The sequence below is a fragment of the Gopherus evgoodei genome, chromosome 3 (genome assembly GCF_007399415.2).
Source record: "Gopherus evgoodei ecotype Sinaloan lineage chromosome 3, rGopEvg1_v1.p, whole genome shotgun sequence".
In the NCBI taxonomy this organism is placed as follows: domain Eukaryota; kingdom Metazoa; phylum Chordata; order Testudines; family Testudinidae; genus Gopherus; species Gopherus evgoodei.
This window is the reverse complement of record NC_044324.1, coordinates 46,139,356-46,159,039: the sequence shown is the minus strand read 5'-3', so window position 1 is coordinate 46,159,039 and position 19,684 is coordinate 46,139,356. Positions and strand designations below refer to the sequence as shown.

The 19,684-nt window shown below is 40.0% G+C and overlaps 1 protein-coding gene across 1 annotated transcript in view; it reads left to right on the top strand.

The window, feature by feature from the left end:
• The window catches only part of SNTG2 (syntrophin gamma 2), a 522,138-nt gene extending 502,817 nt beyond the window's left edge, over positions 1-19,321 (top strand). Inside the window, exons 16-17 of the mRNA XM_030555522.1 lie at positions 3,730-3,840; positions 19,100-19,321. Of these exons, the coding sequence (XP_030411382.1) occupies positions 3,730-3,840; positions 19,100-19,231 (243 nt within the window). The 3' untranslated portion in view covers positions 19,232-19,321. The remainder of the gene's footprint in view (positions 1-3,729; positions 3,841-19,099) is intronic.
• The last annotated feature ends 363 nt before the right edge of the window (positions 19,322-19,684 follow it).

Genomic DNA, 19,684 nt, shown 5'->3' with positions numbered 1-19,684 from the left:
GTTGGCTATGGCTTTTCTGTAAATGTCTTATGCTAAATTGTTGTCTTAGTGCCGTTAGGTACTTTCAAACAGATTCTGCGTTCTACTCCACACAGTTGGCTGCAATTCAGTGAGAAACAAAAGTGATTCCTGTAAAAGTAAAGTTTGGAGAGCATTTGGGGATCCTTTGGATGAATATTACCAAATAAATAAAATAAAATATTTATAGTTTTTTTTAATATAATAACCTTAACCTTTGTTTTTCTGTCCTATATTCTGAAACGGAACACTAGTGTGAAATGACAATTAAATGCCTCCCTGAAGAACTCTACCCGGCACATTACAAACATCAAAGAGTCACTTAGGGAAATGGTGACACCTGGCTATATTTTCCTGTTTAGTTTCAATGAGTTTTAGTATGACCGTCTCCTACTCCCACTAAGAGTACAGGGAGCCTTTTTAAAAATTAAAGATGCAACAACATCTAAAATAACAGTTTGTACAGTCAATGGAGAACTGTCCACAAATTTCAGGCAAGAATTTTTAAAATATATTAATTTAGAATAGAGAGCTGCAGGTTTGATACAGAAAAATGGCTGACCTAATATAGAATCATAGAAGATTAGGGTTGGAAGAAACCTCAGGAGATCATCTAGTCTAACTCCCTGCACAAAACAGGGCCAACACCAACTAAATCATCCCAGCCAGGGCTTTGCCAAACAGGGCCTTAGAAACCTCTAAGGATGGAGATTCCATCACCTCCCTAGGTAACCCATTCCAGTGTTTCATCACCCCCCTAGTGAAATAGTGTTTCCTAATATCCAGCCTACACCTCCCCCACTGCAGTTTGAGACCATTGCTCCTTGTTCTGTCATCTGCCACCACTGAGAACAGCTAAGCTCCATCCTCTTTGGAACCCCCTTTCAGGTAGTTGAAAGCAGCTATCAAATCCCCCCTCACTCTTCTCTTCTGAAGACTAAATTACCATCCGTTTTCAAGAGCAAAAAGGGAAACATTACCTTAATCAGTGTTTAATGGCAGATCAGAGTACTTGATCAATACATGCTTCTCTGACTAATTCAATTTATTAGGGGGAAGACGCTGCAGAAAAATGCTCGACCTCAACACTAATCTCACATTGACACATTAACAGAAAGTAGAAGACTCTTATGACAGTAAGGGAAACTAGAGGGCCTTGCTGGGAGTAGCTTGCCATGTTGTCTTCATAAAAATCTGTGCAGAAGGTAGCTGGATTCACAGTTCTATTTCAACCTTAAGCATTGGCCATGAGTGTTCTGTGGAATTGAGCTGAGGCCTTTTGCATAGTCATCCCTCTCCTTCAAAATATGTCCCCTTTCCCTTACATCCTTTGTTGCCTTCAGAGAGACTTCTTGTCAGCCCAATCCTGTTTCATGCTAGGGTCCCTGAGACCCCCTTCACTGGGATTGTCAGGTGGTTCTATGTGGTGGTTCCTCAAACATTTAACTTCAGGAAGAGGAAAGATGACAGGAAAGGGCCACTGCTTCCCACCCCAATCCAGTGTTTTTCTGCAGACAGGAAATATCAGCTCCCCATAGGACAGTGCAGGAGAGAAAAAGCATTTCTTTGCCCATAGTTGCTGATTTTGCTGAGGCAGCAATGGATAGCAGCAACTAATCTGTAATATGATAGCTTTGGAACATATCCTGGTTGTCCAGCTACATTGTACTGTGGTTTGAGCCTTGGCTAGCATATGCTTTACAGCAGTAAAGCTATTGTTTTAGGAAATCTGGGGTACTACGTACTGCTGGCTCAGCTGAGCTGGGGGTTGGAGAGGACAGAAGGAGAGAATTAGGGTTTTCTGCCTCCTCTCAACACTTTTCTGATTGAGGTCCTTATATAGTACTCTTTCACTCCCATTCAAAGGACTAAAGACCTTCAGAGCCCTGTGAAAGCCATCTTATCCACACACCATATAGATAAGTCTGGTATCTTTTTCAGTTGACTTTTGATCAACTTGACAGTTAATCTTTGTCCATCGCTAGGAGTTGCTTATCACCCAGTGTGACCAATGCAAACCTCATACCATCCCAAAGCCAAAAACGTGGCTCTATCCTTTTCTTATTCCTCCTTTCCTATATCTCTTCCTCCAGTTTAAAAAAAAAATAGAGTACGTGTAACTAACAAAGCTATACCAATTCTTCACCAGGTTGATTTGCTTGTGTGTTCATATTCCCTAACCTTTGTCTGTTTTTTTCTTTATATTATAAGACTTTGGGGCTTATGTCTCTTTCTATATTTGTACAGCGCCCAGCGTGCTGTAGCTCCAATACTGATCGGAGCATTTGAGCACTAAGATATAAATATATCATCATCATCAAGGGAATATGAAGACTCTAATATAATAATTAACAACAATTTTAAGCAATCATTTCTTTAGTTACTCATTTAATGGAAGCCTAAACCCTGCTTTCTAGTAAGCAATCATCAATCATCTAAATAACAAATAACTTAACGCTCCTCTTCTTGATTTTACTAACCACTTGTATCAGGAGTCCAGTTTGCATGGAGTAGTTCAGAGCTATCCAGTACATCCATCTTCTGAGTGAGTGAAAATAATCTAACCTCTGCTGAAGAGGACTTGGCATTTCTTCCCACTCTAATTGGAGCTGCAACCACAGAGCAGCCATTCCAGGTTGAAATCAATCAGTATTGTCTTCCAAATATTGAAAAATATTCAGTCAAAATGTCCAGGTGAGACATATTGCTAGTCCACAGGAAGAAAACATCTTTCAAAAATGGATTTTTTTAAAAAAGTCAGATTTTTTTTAAAAAATAAGAACACAGTAAACTGCTTTTCTGACGTTATTTCATTTTAAATGGCTTTCAAAGCATTCAACTGGGAATGATTCATGTTTCCTCCACCAGCTCCCAGGGATCTGGTCTCACCTCAGTGTGCATACACATTTCCATTAATGTTTTTGGAGGTAACAAAAACATTAGAAGGAAATTGTACTCTGATTGTTTGGTTTCGTTTTCTTACATTTCTGACTCCAAGACTAATGTGTGGAAAACATTTTGAGAAGTACAGAAAATTACAGTGATTTTTAACAATTAATTTCCCAATGTTGATAAGTCTCTCTTTGTAATTTTTAAAAATACCCCAGTAAATCCAGTGATTCACTTGTAGCATAGCTCCATGTATTGCTGTGTAAGAAACCTGAGGCTGGCACAGACCTGAGGATTCTTATTTCTTGGCTTACAAATGAATAACACACACAATAGTGCTTTGCATTTCTGTAGCACATTTCATCTAAGGATTTCAAACCACTTTTACACACTAAAATTAAGCTTTGCAATACTGGTGTAAGGTGGGGAAGTATCATTCCCCTCATTGTACAGATGAGCCAAGTGAGGCTTGAAAGATTTAAGGTCTGTGGTGAAAGCCTGACTCAGTGAAGTCAATGGAAAACTCCCATTGACTTCAGTAGCCACAGGATTTTACCCTGATCTCTAAACACCCTTACATGGGTAGGAAAGTAATACAAATCATATCTTTTTTGCTGTTATGTTTGAAGTAGAGTGGATAAATTGTATTTATTATGCAACCATCCTCTTGCCTGAAATATATTAATCCTTCATTTATTTTACATTACATTTAACTTCTCAATGTTCGATCAAAATTGCTCAGTAATGCAATGTTTTGGGTATAAGAGTGTAATGTCAGAGTCCTAATTAACTTTCTTTTTTTTTTTTTTTTTTTTTTTACAGAATGTGCTCTGGAGGTTTAAATTCTCTCAGCTCAAGGGGTCTTCAGACGATGGAAAAACAAGAGTAAAGCTGCTTTTTCAGAATCTAGACACCAAACAAATTGAGATGAAGGTATCTGATATAGTCTCTCCATTTACAAAAAATAAGTTGAATTTATATCAAAGAAATGAAAGTTTTCATTAAATACTGTGCATGTTTACAATCAACAGTTAAATCACGTATTTTTTTTCATATTCTCTAGAAGCTGTGCAACTAATAAAAGTCCTGTGGTGTCTATAGATTTATTACATCATTCATGTGATTCTGTTCCTGAGATGTAGTCTGAAAAATTGTGGTACAGTCATTCAGAATGATAATTTCTCTGAAGTGCCTTCAGTTAAGTGTAGTTTTTCAGCAATAAGTGTAATCTTAAAACACTGATTTTAAAATGGATGTAAAAAAATAGTTAAAATGTTTTATTTTAAAGCATTTTAATATAGTTTTCAAGATGCCTCTGTCATAAACAGATAGCTAAGGGTTAATGTCTCTTTCACCTGAAGCACCTGACCAGAGGACCAATCAGGAAACCGGATTTTTTCAACTCTGGGTGGAGGGAAGTTTGTGTCTGAGTCTTTGTCTGTCTGCCTGCTTTCTCTGAGCTTTGGAGAAGTAGTTTCTGCTTTCTAATCTTCTGTTTCTAAGTGTAAGGACAAAGAGATCAGATAGTAAGTTATATGGTTTCTTTTCTTTGGTATTTGCATGAATATAAGTGCTGGAGTGCTTTGATTTGTATTCTTTTTGAATAAGGCTGTTTATTCAACATTCTTTTAAGCAATTGACCCTGTATGTGTCACCTTAATACAGAGAGACCATTTGTATGTATTTTTTCTTTCTTTTTTATATAAAGCTTTCTTTTTGAGACCTGTTGGAGTTTTCGTTTCTGGGAAATTTCAGGGAAATTGAGTCTGTACTCACCAGGGAATTGATGGGAGGAAGAAATCAGGGGGAGATCTGTGTGTGTTGGATTTGCTAGCCTGATTTTGCAAGCCTCATAGCAAAATTAGAGCTTTAAGCAAAAAAATAGATTTTTCTGACTTATTAATAAAAAAAATTAAGTAACTATTATTATCCATTATTAACGCCTACGTAAGGGCACAGTCTTGCAAGGGGCAGAGCATCCTAACTCCCATCAAATGCATTGGTTTCAAAGTGAGATGAGAGCATGCAGCATTGTGCAGGATCAGGTATTAAATAGTGATAAGATACACTTTGATTACATAGCAATTGCTGTATGATTCATAATCCTTTTTTCTTTAAATCACTTTAGACAAGACCTTTAGCCTCAAAATTCAGATCTGGGTATAAGACCTCAGTGTAGTGATGTTTACATTCAAAGTACTGGTTGGATGCATAGACCTAGTGCTTGCTATGACATTTGGAACTGGGTCCAGGTAATGGACTTTGATTCTGCCAAAGTTCGAGGGTGTTTCAAGCTGCCTGTGCAGACATTGGCATGGGCGAGAGCTTATGGCGTTGGCATGGGAGAAATAGTGCATTGAGGCTGGGGTCACTAGCAGAGCAGACGAGGTTGGAGAGTGGCAAAGTGAAATACAGAGAGACGTGTGAGGTAATATCGTCTATTGGGCCAACTTCTGCTGGTGAGAGAAAAGCTTTCAAGCCATACATAGCTCTTCTTAGGGTCTGGGAAGGGTACCCCCAGAGTCAAAGCAAAATGCAAGGTGTAACAGATTGTTTAGCATAAGTAATTAGCACATATTGTAAGGGATCATTCAATTTAGAGTGGCCTTTTAACACCTCTGCAGTCATAGGACAAAAAGAGAGGGATAATGGGTTACAGATTGTGGCAGTAAGTCATAAATCCAGTGTCTCTGTTCAATTCATGGTTTTTAGAGTCTAGCAGAGTAATGAATTTAAACTCCCAGGCTCATCTTTTGAAAGTGTTATGCAGGTTTCCTTTGAGGACGAGTACTGATAGGTTAGATCTAGCGTGATCACGTTGTGAAGAGTGGTCACCCACAGTAGAGGGGTGTTTTTGTCTTTTATCATTTTCCTGTGTGAGTTCATTCAAGGGTGTAAATATTACCTCACCCACCTTGTCTGCCAAATATCCTGGGACTGTCACAGCTACAAATACAATGTGTGCAATAGTGAAATACAATCAGATGAGAAGGGAAATACAGTCATGAATGGCTTTGAAGGCAATGGCAAGACCTTGCATGTGATGGAATGCAGAAGAGGAAGCCAGTGAAGGAATTTAGGTGGCACAATGGGCAAAATCAGTAAAAACAAGAGTTTTAAACATTCTAAAAAATCCTTCCCCTCTTGTGGTGGTCAGATTTCAGTCTCTTGTTACTTGTGAGGTTATAATCCCATTTGTACTCCAAAGATTATAAGCAAAACTGTAAATTAGCAAGACCTGATTTTTTTCAATGTTAAAAACGGTAGCAAGAAGAAAACATTCTGGGCTTCTTTACAAATCATGCCTCACTAATATACTAGAATTCTTTGAGGAGAGGTCAGCAAACATGTGGACAAGGGTGAGCCAGTGGATATAATGTACTTGCACATAGGCAGCAGATTTAAAACAAATAAAAGGAATTATTTCTTCCCAGAACACACAGTCAACCTGTGAATCTCTTTCCCAGAGGATGTTGTGAAGGCCAACACTATAACAGGATTCCAAAAATAACTAGATAATTTCATGGAGGATAGATTGGTCAATAGCTATTAGCCAGCATGGGCAGGGATGCAAAACCGTGCTATGAAGTGACCCTAGCCTATGTTTGCCAGAGTATTAGTATTTGTTTGTTTGTTTGTTTGTTGCAAGTCTGCCTTTCTCAAAAAGTTTTGATCTTTCATTGAAAAGCCAAAAACCTCTTTGGGTATTTTTGGATGAAAACTCAACTTTTTTTTTGTTTTTTGACTATTTTCACTTGAAAATATTGTGGATTTTGACTGTTTTCACCACAATTTTTTTCAGTTTTTGGTTAAAGAAAAGTGACCATAGACAAGTCAGTTTACCATTATGTGCCTCAATATCTCTATTTATAAAATGGGAATAAAAATACTTCCTTATTTCACAAGTATTTTCATTAATGTTTGTTAAGAACATTGAGCTCTTCAGAATGAAGATGCTACATAAGTACAAAGTATGTGTCAGCATACGCACACAAATGTATATGTATAATACAAATGTTGACAGAACAAAATGAAAGCTCATTGAAAAGCATTAGAATAAGACGAGTAGAGTAAATGTATGCCTGAACCTTGTGAGTATGTATCCTCGATGGCTCTCTACAAATCCAAGCATTACCTCCTCCATCTATAGTCAATTGTTTTTCCCCTTAGACTTGCTTCCTAGGGGATTTTACCTACCAACTTCCTGAGTTTCCTAAAGTCTGCCTTCTTGAAATCCACTGATGGATGTACTTTTACTTTATTCCATGCATTGAATGCCCACAGATATCAATGAGAACAATTGACTAAACTGTCTACAGAATTGGAGGTGGTGGTGGTGGAGGTGGCAATTCGAGCTGCTCTTGGTATTAAAAGCTACAGAGGAGGTAAATCTGGATGGGGCTTTAGCCCCACCCAGAGTGGGTTGCCAGGCTGCACTGGCATGAACATATGTATAGCAAGGGATGCCTCTCGGCATGCTCCCCCTAGTGCCCAGGAGATATTCATGTCCTACAGAGGTGTACTGCCTCCAGACACCACTGCTGATGCTATGCACTTCTTCCTTCTCCCTATCATAATACAAACTTTTAAGAAGTACAAATGAGTCCTGAACAACTGATTCTCTAGAGGCCAGATTTTCCAGTGATCAGCACCCACAACTGGGTCTAGATTTTTCAAAATAACTCCCAATTAGCCACCTAAACAAGAGCCAGACCTTTTAAAAGTGCTCAGCATCCTGCAGAACCCAATATGTTGAGCTTTTATAAACAGCTGTGCTTTCATTCTCCTGCCTAAATGGGAGCTGAGCTCTCTTGTAAATCTGTACCTGACTGTGGGTATGGAGATCTTTTAAAAGTCTGGTTCTATGTGATTATGTGAAGTATATCCAGACCTCTTTGTTTTCAAAATCAGACTGGAATCTTACTGAAATAGATTTATTTGAGAGATATCCCGTACTGCTTTGTGTCAATGAAGTTGGAATTACCATAAAGACTAGCTGTTCCCAAGGTAATTCTGTATTCCTGTATTCCTTTCTTGCTGGAACCAAACTGTGCAGATGCACTTCTGCTAGTTGGGAAACAAGTTGAATGTAGAGGGTTTTTTTTATTTTAAGAAAACATATATAGATATCAACATGTATCTGAATTATCCTCATGATTGACTCATCCTGCAAGGCCTAAAGATTAAGGAAGTTCTAAACAGTGAGAATACTAATATACTGCATAGTCATCAATGCTGCACAGTAACATAAATGCAAATAATGATAAGAGTTAAGAACAAGGTTTTAGCTTTAACTCTGAATTTGCTGGCATTTGTGGGTTTGTTAAACATACTTATTTGTGCCTTAATGGCATTGATGCTAACATCACAGGAGAGGAACAGACAGGTTAAAGCAAAAATCCATTTCTTTACTACAATACTGGTAGTTTTTATAAATTACCCATTTGATTCAGGCTCTTGATTTAAAGACAAGGACACTGTGTATCACTGAATCTCCCAGACTATAGATCTCAGGATCACACTTTATATAAGTTTATTAAGTCATTGATGAATTGTAACTTCTGTGCATGTTGGCCCTTTGGAGAAAGATAAGCAGTTACTTTTCAATATAAATAGTATATTCAACCCATTAAAACATATTTAAAATATTGTTTATAGATAGGGGCCTGGTCTAGTAAAACATTTTAACATTTGCTTACCTTTGGAAACCTAAGTAGCTTGCTGCTAATCATCTGTGAAAGCACATCTTCAGAACTTGGATGTCCTTTTGTTACTTCTGTTGTAGGTTACTATTACTCATTGCCACCTCATCAGACCCCAAGCTTGAAGTCGAATCCTTGTGAGAAAATCAGAAAGGAGCAGAAACTCTGGCAAGTCAAGGGCAAACATAGGATAAGACAGGCCAAGAAAGAATCTGGAGAAGAACTAGCTAAGGACACCATTTTTTGTAAAGTACATCAGAAGCAGGAAACCTTCCAAATAGTCCATGAGGCCACTGCATGATCGAGATACTAAAGGAGCACTTAAGAATGAGAAGGCCATTGTGGAGAAGCTAAATTAATTTGTTCTGTTGGTCTTCACTACAGTGGAGATGGGGGAGATCTCCACACCAGAGCCATTCTTTTCAGGTGACAAATCTACAGAACTGTCCCAGATTGAGGTGTCAGCAGAGGAGGTTTTGGAAACAAATTGATAAATTAAAGAGTAATAAGTCACCAAGCCCAGATAGTATTCACCCAAGAGTTCTGAAGAACTCAAATGTGAAATTGTGGAACTATTAACTGTGGTATATAACATATTGCCTAACTCAGCTTCTGTACCAGATGACTGGAGAGTAGCTAATGTAACACCTATTTTAAAAAAAGGCTTCCCAGGCAACCCTGGCAACTACAGGTTGGTAAGCCTAACTTCAGTACCATGCAAATTAGTTGAAACTATACTAAAGAATGAAATTATCGGACACTAAGGAAAATGCAATATTTTGAGGAAGATGCAACATGGCATTTGTAGATTTCTGTGAGGGAGTCCACAGGCATGTGGATAGCGGTGATATAGCTGATATAGAATATTTAGACTTTCAGAAAGCCTTTGACAAGGTCCCTCATCAAAGGCTCTTAAGTGAAGTGAGCAGCCAAGGGATAAGAGGGAAGGTCTTCCTAAGAATCAATAACTGGTTAAAAGATAGAAACAAAGGGTAGGAATAAATGGTCAGTTTTCACCATGGAGAGAGGTAAGTAGCGGGGTCCTCCAAGGATCTATATTGGGACATGTGCTGTTCAATATATTCATAAATGATCTGGAAAAGGGGTGAGTAGTGAGGTGGCAAAATTTGCAGATAATACAAAATTATTAAAGATTGTTAAATTCAAAGCTGACAGCGAAGTGTTTCAAAGGGATCTCACTAAACCGGGTGACTGGACCACAAAATGCAGATGAAATTCAGTGTTGATAAATGCAAAGTACTGCACACTGGAAAATATAATCCCAACTATACATACAAAATAATGTGATCTAAATTAGTTGTTAATACTCAATAAAGAGATCTTAGAATCATCATGGATAGTTCTCTGAAAACATCTGCCCAATGTGCAGCGACAGTCAAAAAAAGCTAACAGAATGTAAGGATAGAATGTAAGGATAGATAATAAAACAGAAAATATAATGCCACTGCATAAATCCATGATAGGCCCTCACTTTGAATACTGCATGTAGTTTTGGTCACTTCAGCTCAAAAAAGATGTCTTAGAATTGGAAAAGGAGCAGAGAAGGGCAACAATAAGGGATATTGAACAGAGATGAAAAAGACTGGGACTGATCAACTTAGAAAAGAGGTGATTAAGGAGGGAAATGATAGAGGTCTATTAAATTGTGGATGCTATGAAGAAAGTGAACAGTGAAGTTTTATTTATCCTTTTACATCACACAAAAACCAGGGTTTAAAATGAACAAAAGTAAGTACATCTTCACACACTGCTCAGTGAACCTGTAGAACTTGTACACATGGGATGTTGTAAAGGCCCAAAGTATAACTGTGTTTAAAAAAGAATTCAATAGATTCATGGAGGATAGGTCCAGCAATGGCTGTTAGCCAAGATGGTCAGGGAAGCAATCCCATGATGTGGGTGTCCCTAAACCTCCAACTGCCAGAAGTTGGGACTGGATGACAGGGGATGAAGCACTCAAAATCATAATGTTCTGTTCATTCCCTGAAGCACTAGGATTTGGCCACTGTCAGAGACAGGATATCAAGCTAAATGGACCATAGGTCTGACCCAGTATGATCATTCTAATGTAAAATGGTCTTTTCCTTTCGATAATGATAAATCTGTGTGTGGGGAAAAAAATAACTGAGACAAGAAAGCATTCATGCCTGATGTTATAGAAAGCCTGCTTGTGACCAACTAATTAAGAAATTATACTAGAACATTTTGGTCATGAAAATACAAATGCTGAAATGCTGAAAGGTCACTGAATCACTGAGTTATCTGTAGAATATCCCTCCCCCCCGCCATGTTACTTTCTTTGTCCCCTTTTGTGCATCGTCAGCTCTCCCCATCATTGTCACAAGCCCACTGTGAGTTCTGCCAATTTCCTGAAAAGGAGAGTGGCAAGTTGGCTTTTATTCTTCAAACTAGGCAAAAATCTGAGCTGCAATATATGAGGCAGGATAGCCTTTTCCTCTATGCACTGTAGAGTAAGTATCTCCCACATTTAGGTCTAGCAGGAGTCAGATAGGGAGTATTTCTCTGTTGGGATTCCCTTCAAGACCTCTTTCCACTTGGCTTGATCTATTTACTTATCTTACTTAGCACAAACACTCTGTTTTCAGCTTAATGATACATTTACCTCCCCAATCCTATCTTCTAAAGAATAAGTTCTCTCCCCCGCCCCCATGTGTTTAATTATGCATGTCAGGACAGACCTACCTATATCCCCCAGTTAAAAATTTTCCGCTTTGTTTCCTCAAGGACTCTTGCTACCTTTGCTATTGTTTCATTTCCCTTTAGCTTCCCCCAACAGCCTCTTTTGATTTAATTCTATGCATTCAGGCAGAAGAATATCACACAGGTAAACTGAGATGCATATGATATTTATAAAAAAATAATGAACTTAGCTCTCTCATTCTCCACAATTATCCTTTAATTTTTATAGTTCAAGGTAAGCTATATCAATGATCCCTTTTGCTGTCTCTTCTTGGACACCGCCTCTTTTAGACTCGATCTCCATAGTGCAACACCTCTGTTCATCAACACTGTCTCCTCATCAGGGCCAGATGGGTTTTGGCCTCTGTGATAGATCTCTCTCTGAGCTGTGACTACTATGAAAATGCAGTGACAGAGAACAAGTTGTTCAAAGCAAAGTATTACTTAGTTGTCAGCAGGAATACAACAGAGAGGAAAAGGGTTAAACCAACAAAATGCTTGTATACACATTATCTGACCTAAACCTTAGCTTTTCCTTGGAAGTTTAGGCACGTACCAGTAGTCCCAGACACCCCTAATATTGGAGCTGGATGAGACCGATTGCATCTCTTGCAGCCTGTGTCTCTATCTCAGTCTCACCCTCACGCAGTGTCTATCCTTTGAGTTCACAGGAAGTCTTTTATCCATTTCAAAGTTCCTTTTCAGTTGTAGAACCTCTGAACCTGCTTAATCTGGTTTATGCATCTCATCAGAGAGATCAGAAATAGACTTTCAGCAGTGGATTCATTTTATCGTCTATTAAATATTGGTAATTCAGTTAGTCTGTCTTCCTGGAAAGGAGTAAATCTCCAGGGCTAAGGCCATGTAAACACTAAAAACTCATTTGAGTTAAGTTATGTTAGCATAAAGCTGCAGCAGTTAGTATATTGCTGTGTGCATGCATACTGAACTTCTTGCATTGGCATTGCACGTACTCATCAGGAGTGCTTGTGTCAGTGCACAGTGCGATGTACCCTGGATAGGTAGCTCAGTGTGCACCTTGCCATCATCCAGCATACTCTTTTTTGGGAAATGTATGTAATGTGTGATGGGGTAGAAATAAGTCATTCATGGGTGACTGGGAGCAAGGGGTCAAATGCCCATCATGAAACTTTCTTCTTCCCATAATACATCTCCCATAATTTTTGTGCCTTTTTAAAAAATCCCACAAAACTGCACAGCACTTCTCACTACCCGCTGTATCTGAGAGAAGCAAGGATCCCACACAGCTTTGTACTATTATCATGAGTGTTGCAAAAACAGGATGAATGATCCTTGGGTATTTGCACAGCCACTGGAAGAACCACAGCAGTGGGAGACGTGACGATTTCATGGAGAACAGGTTGCTATGGGAGACAGTGAAAACCAATTCAAGGTTGTTGGTGGTATTTATGGAGCAGCTGCAGATGGTGGAACACCATTTCTGGGTCCGAGAAACAAGGACTGGCTGGTGAGATTGCCTCATAATGCAGTTTGGGGAGAACAAGTAGTGGCTGCAGAACTTTCGGGCATGAAAGTCCACATTCCTGGATCTGTGTGCCAAGTTCACCACAGTCCTCCAGCTCAGGGACACCAGAACGAGAGCTGCACTGAATGTGGAGAAGCACACTACAGAAGCTTGCAATGCCAGAATGTTACCATTGAGTGGGAAATCATTTTGGAGTTGTAAAATCCACAGTAAACATGCAAGTATGCAGAGTCATTAGTTTTCTCCTACTACACAGGACTGTGATTCTCGTAATGTGGAGAACATAGTGGAGCATGTGCAGAATGGGATTCCTGACCTGCAATGGGGCAATGGTACACCTAGCCCTATTTTGGCACCAAACCACCTTCCCACAGCACACATCAACATCTGTGTAATGCAAGTGTTGGTGGATAATCGAAGATGCGTCACCAACATCAGTGTGGGCTGGTCATGGAAGTTGCATGATGCTTGCATCTTAAAGAACACTGGACAGTTCAGAAAGCAGCAGGCAGGGACATTTTTTGTTCACATGCTAATAGTGATTCTCCGTCACCCAGGCTACCCCTTGCTCCCCTGACTCATGAAGCAGTACACCAGCCACCTTCACAACACTAGGGAAACATCCCACTACAGGCTCAGCCGGTGCAGAATGATGGTTTCACATTCTTTTGTTAGATTAAAGGGACGCTGGCATTGTTTACTCACAGGATTGGATCTCAGGGAGAAAAATATCCCAATGGTTTCAGCTGTCTGTGGTGTTTGGCATAATGTCTATGAGGCAAAGAGAAAAAAGTTGCCACTGAGGTGAAGCAGTGGGTGGAACAGCTGTCTGTTGAGTTCAAACAGCCAGACACTAAGGCTACTAGAAGAACTCAACACAGAGCTATATGGCTGAGAGAGGCCTTGAAATAACCCCTTAACCATCAGACACTGGTCTGGTGGACTCTGCTCTATCTGGTCCTGAAGTTTTGGGGGCTGTTAGGAATTGTGTGATGCTTGGTGTACATTTATGAATATAACTCTCTGTCTGTTAATACACCTATTAATTTTGCGGTTCTTGTTGTACATTTGTAATTATTATGCCATCTATGTCACTGATCCTATGAGTTCTGTCACCCTGTACAATAAGAAGTAGTGAGTGCTTTCAGTTGCACTAAGCATTCTGCAGCATATGTTGTGAAGCAATAAAGATGTATTATTTACCAAAACTAGATTTTTATGGCATACCAAAGTCAGCATAAAAACCAATGTGCAATTAATTAAAAAACACATACAATGAAAACTTCTGAAATAAATTAATGGAATAGAACTTAACAAGGGGAAAGAACTTTCATGTCCATTTCAGTTCCTTTTGGCTATGCATACAGCAAGCCTGGTTTTGTCTGGTCAATGTATGTGAAGCTATGATCATCCTTACTGTCCCCCAGGGCAAAGTGGTAGGGTTATGGATGCAGCCCCTGAAGTCACATGGAATGTTGGGGGGTGTAAAGAAGTGCTAAAATTGACTGCAAAGGGAGACAAGCCTATGCTTGTTGAACATGTAGGTCAACTAGAATATGCAATATCTGTGTTTGCTGCTGGAGAAGCCAAATTATGTCCTGGTGCATCTCTCTCTCCTTTTCCTGCTGGGTTTCCTGGCCTCTTATCTGATCTTTCCTTCTCCATACTATCTGAACTATTCACCTTTCTGGCTCTCTGTTCACAGTCCAATGAAGCACTGGCTTTCAGAATCTCACTGAACATATCCTCACATCTGCTCATCTTTCTCCTCCTTATCATGGTCAGATGTTCCGCGGGTGTGGAGGGGATGGCCCATAGGACTGCAACAGCAACACTTACAGATAAAACACACAAAGGTATCATTGTCTGTATAATCACCATTGAAAGTGAAAGTTAAGTTTCAGAACTCCCTTCCCTTGCTCCCAGAAAGTTTGAAACAAGACATATTTATTGACATTTCAGTCTTGGAGAGCGCCTGTGCACAGCACTACTCTCCAGTTCCAGTCATGGTGAGTATAGTCCAGCAGGGGTGAGGGGAATGAGGAGAGCAACAACAAAATTTTGTCCCCTAAAGTCCATGACTATGAGTGCAGGGCAACGTCACTGAGCACTGGACCTATTTTTCACAGGCACTGATGATTTTAGCTGGCATCTCACTTCTGAGGGTAACAAAGGAATAGAGAGCACAGCTGCTATTGATGTCTCAAATCTGCCTGGGCTCACTTGCAGCCAGCCTGTTTACTGCAATGGTGCCTGCTGAAGTCATTGTTGACTACTGTGGGAAAGTGTACTACCATGGAAGAAGGCTGCCATCCCTAGAAATCTTCAGGAGAGGACTGCAGAGTACCTCCATGAAAGTTTCATTGAGATCTCTCAGGAGGATACAAGTGACATCCCTATGTAAATGAAAAAACAGCTCCTCTTGGCCTCCATGGCTAACTCTACATGGGATGAAGAGCAAATGATAGCTCTACCTCTGTTTGTTGTATAACTACCTTGTAGACGGGCTGACTCACCCCTGCGGCACATCCTGCTGGTGGCTTCCAAGAATTAGCTCTTCTAGCTCTGGAGCGCCCTCTGCAAGCCGGTGATCTGCCTGTCCTCTGGCCCCCGTGTCCCTCCCAGGACCCCAGGACCATGTTAGCTGGGGTGCTGCCCCCAAGCAGTAACCCCTTTCTCTTTGGGTCTCCCCTTCCCAGGGGAACCCCCACCCACTATTCCCACCTCACCTCAGTATATGGCTACTGCCAGTCATTGTCTAGCCCCTGCGCCCTGGGGCAGACTGCAGTATCACCCTACTCATCATTGGCAGGGTTAGGTTTGGACCTGCTGCCTTGGCCTACCCCTGGGCTGCCCTCTGCAACCCCAAGTACCTGTTGGCCTTATGCTAGGCCGCAGCCTGGGGCTTTCCAGGCTGGAGCTCCCCAGCTTCTCTGCCTTTCCCCATCCCTGCTTCACTCAGGTACCCTGTGCCCAGCTCCCTGCAGCCAGGCCCATCTCCCTCTACAGCTAGAGAGAGACTGACCCTGGGCCTCTGGCTCACAGCCTTTTTATACAGGCCAGCTGGGGCCTGATTGGGGCTTAGCCCAGCTGCAGCCACTTCCCCAGTCAGCCCAGCTTTTCAAGCTGCAGCCCTCTCCAGGGCTGTTTTCAAGCCCTTCAGGGCAGGAGCGGGGGGTCCACACCACTACATACCTCTTCTAGTACAAGTAGCTAACAAAAAGTCAGTAGCTGTGTCCTGTTGAGATGGGTTGGGCACCATCTGTACATTTAAACATTGTAATAGGAAATGCATTCACATGCTTACCCATGTTCCTTCCTGTGCATCAGGCTTGCCTGTGCTCAGCTGCCAGGACTGACTAGACTATGGTGGAGTGTCGAACACATGCTGGCTCATAGGATAACTGGACCCTCCGGTCACATCCAGCATCCTTCACCTTCTCTTCCTGCTCCTCCTCCACCTCACTGTTCACTGTTCACTGCAGGGCTCCTCAGAGGAATCATGGTGATCTGCAGGGCACTGGTGGGGACGTCTGCCAAGCATCACATGCAGATCATTATAAAAGTGACAGGTCTGCAGTTTAGCTTCAGATTGATTGTTGGCTTCCCTGGCCTTGTGGTATACCTGTGGTGGTTCCTTTGCTTTCTCGCAGCACTGCTGCTGATTCCTGTTGTACCCTTTCATCTGCATCCCCTGTGCAATCTACTCATTAATGTCTATATTTCTACAGCTTGTCCATAGCTGTGCCTGTGCAGCCTCCTCTCCCTACAGGCCCAAGAGATCCAAAACCTCTTGTCTACTTCAGGCAGGAGTGCATTTAGAGTGGGGAGTTGGCATGGTTGGTTGTGCAGTTGCACACAAGGGAGCGCTGCAAGCTGTGCTTGCAAAGCTGGGTGATGAGAAAAGGCATTTCAAAACTATGCAAGGAATGGGATGGCATGTGGTCTCCCTGACTCCTGAGCAATGGAGTTCACAATTGTGACCAAAATGGTCAGTGTCAGGCATCGTGGGACAGCTGCTGGAGGACTGTTAGCATCTATAGGCTGCACAGTATCCACACTTGCATTGCATCAAACACTGTACTTCAATGATGGCTCAAGACCATTTGGGAAGGTGGTGTTACTGTGTTGCCATAATGGAGCACTTCTGTCCATGGGAAATAAATTTAAGTATAGACCTGTGCACAAACAGGTTGACATAAGGCTACTTATGTCAACCTACCTTTGTAGTGTTGACAAGGCCTAAGTTAACTCATGTTAACCACGTAGCAGACATGTTATAGTAATCATATAGACAGAGATAAATATATTTATAAAAAATAATACAGCTATCTCCCCTATTCTATAAACAAATGTGCTTTGCTGTCAGAGATTTACTCAGGCAATTGTCTCTTTATCTTTGGCTGCCAAGGAAGTCAAGCTAAATATCTCAAACTAAAAAGTCAATAAAATGAAGCTGTTGAAAAGAAACAAAAAGCCTTAGCTATCTAATCAAAGTTGTTAATTACAAGAGAATTAGAAATACAATAGTTACAGCAAATGGAAAAATCAAACATTATAAGGACAATGAAATGTACAGAGAAAAAACCTGATCCCTTTGCATCTAGAAAAAAACACTATGCTGGGAAATATTCCCTTCAAATTCCAATCGTCTTTCATTCTAGTACTTTGTATCTAGATGAGATGTAAACCAAGGTTCTGATAAACTGTGTCCATTCAAAATCCTGTATGAGTGTTAATCACGGTAGGATTAACCCTGGTGTCTTAGTCAAATTCCAAGTATATTCTGTTTATCTATAATTCTTTTTGCAGTTTCAGCTGGATATGGGGTTCTTTGTTCAGTTTTGAGTAGCTGTGTCATGTTGCTCTGCTTCCAGAGTTGGAGAAGTGGTCTTTATATATAAAGTACTGTATGAACAGCATTGGGATGCTTAAAGTAAAAAATTCTGTAAATGTATGATCATTGTCTTTATCAATGAATTTAATATGAAAAATTATGTTCATTTTTAGAAAGCTCTACTTGGCAATATTGGGCCTGATTCTGCAGCCCTTACTCATGTGAGTAATCCTCACAAAACATTCCTTTTCAACAAGACACTATATGAGTAATCCTCACTCACATGAGTATTTCCATTGACCTCAATAGGACTGCTTGGGTGAGTAAGGACTAATTGTGTGAATAAGGGGTTGCAGAATCGAGTCCCTAAAGAGCTCGGAATTTAATAATTTTTTTCTTAGTTTATGAAAACTATAGAGAAATGTTCTGTCACACAGAGAAACAGCTCCTGCCAATAAATGTATGTTCTTCAATGGTGAAGTGCTCTAATAACTAGTTTTTTCCAGAACGCGCAACCTTTAGTTTCAAATATACTATCTGAAGCAATTTGGTTTAGGAGAGATTATAAAATACTAGTATGGCAAAGGCAAATGTCCAGTGTTGTGTATTACAGCAGAGTAAAGATATACTTTGTAACTAAGCATGCTTAGTAAATGTCCTGTTGAAAAGGAATGTTTTCTGCTCAAAATGAAAAACATCCCAATGGTTTATTTGCCAAGTGGACACTTTATAGATTACAGTATCCTGTAAATTGACCTATTTTTAAGCTATATTCATCTACCAGAAAATCATCCCTTTACTGGCTGGTAGCGATTGGAGAAAGAAGTGATATAAGTTGGCTCAAAAAGTAAGGTATGAGTTACTAAAAGTAGGAGGGAATTTATAAGAGAAGCAACTCTGACTTACTCACAGAGCCAGAGTTTATTGATTGTGTGTCTCATCACTTTTTTAAGCAAGCAGTATTAATATACATCTTCCCAAATTTTGTATGCCTATCAAAGCACTCTAAAATAGACTGTAATATTTAGGAATTACATAAAAAACATCAAGTGAAAATTTCCTTCCTTCCTTATGGTCCACCTTTCCATAACAAATTCAGTCAGAGATACATGAGTCCATTGTTGCTTTATAAATGCAAACTGAATAGTCTATTTCAGTTGTCACACTGTGTAAAATGCAAAAAAACAAAACAAAACACAGCATAGAGAATGAAAAGTAAATTGTCATAATTCAAGGGTTGTTAGTAAACCAGGTAAGAGAATTGATCTTTTAAGAATATGATTTTTAACCTTACAGTTCTATTTAAAGTTCCAGATTTTCATGTAAACAACACTGTTATTTGCTAACCTATCTTTTTCTCACTTTACTTATAATGATTAGATCCCTAATGATTCACCTCTATTTTGTCTTTTATTCCTCTTTCAGGAACTTGAATTTCAGGATCTGACAGCGGTTTTACACTGTATTCACTCCTTTATAGCAGCAAAGGTGGCATCACTTGATCCAGTATTTATAGACAGCCAGAGCATTGCAAGAAAATACATGTACAGTAACTGAAATCTAATTCTTTGTTGTGATTATTGCAAATAAATTATTTTCTTAAAGAAATTAGTTATTTCAGGCACAATATTGCAATTCTGTGTGATTTTATAAGGAGCCTATAGTTGTGCTATCAATAAAAATGCTACTAGTTTTCATATTTTGTTCATCATTGTTAAATCTCATGAGTTAACAAACATTAATTCAAACTTAGTCAGTTTGTTTTCTTTAACATTAATCTAAATCCTTGAATGAAATTGTTCCTAGCATATTTTTAATGTTATTTTGATTTTTTTCCTCAGAAGTTGCATCATGGTGTAAAAACGGGGACCAAGATTTGCCAGTTGTGTGCCTGAAGTTAGGCTCCTAACATTTGTCCTGGTCTTCAAATGTGCTGAGCAGGGGCTGCTCCAGGCACCAGCATGCCAAGCACGTATCTGGGGTGGCAAGCCACGAGGGGCGCTCTGCCGA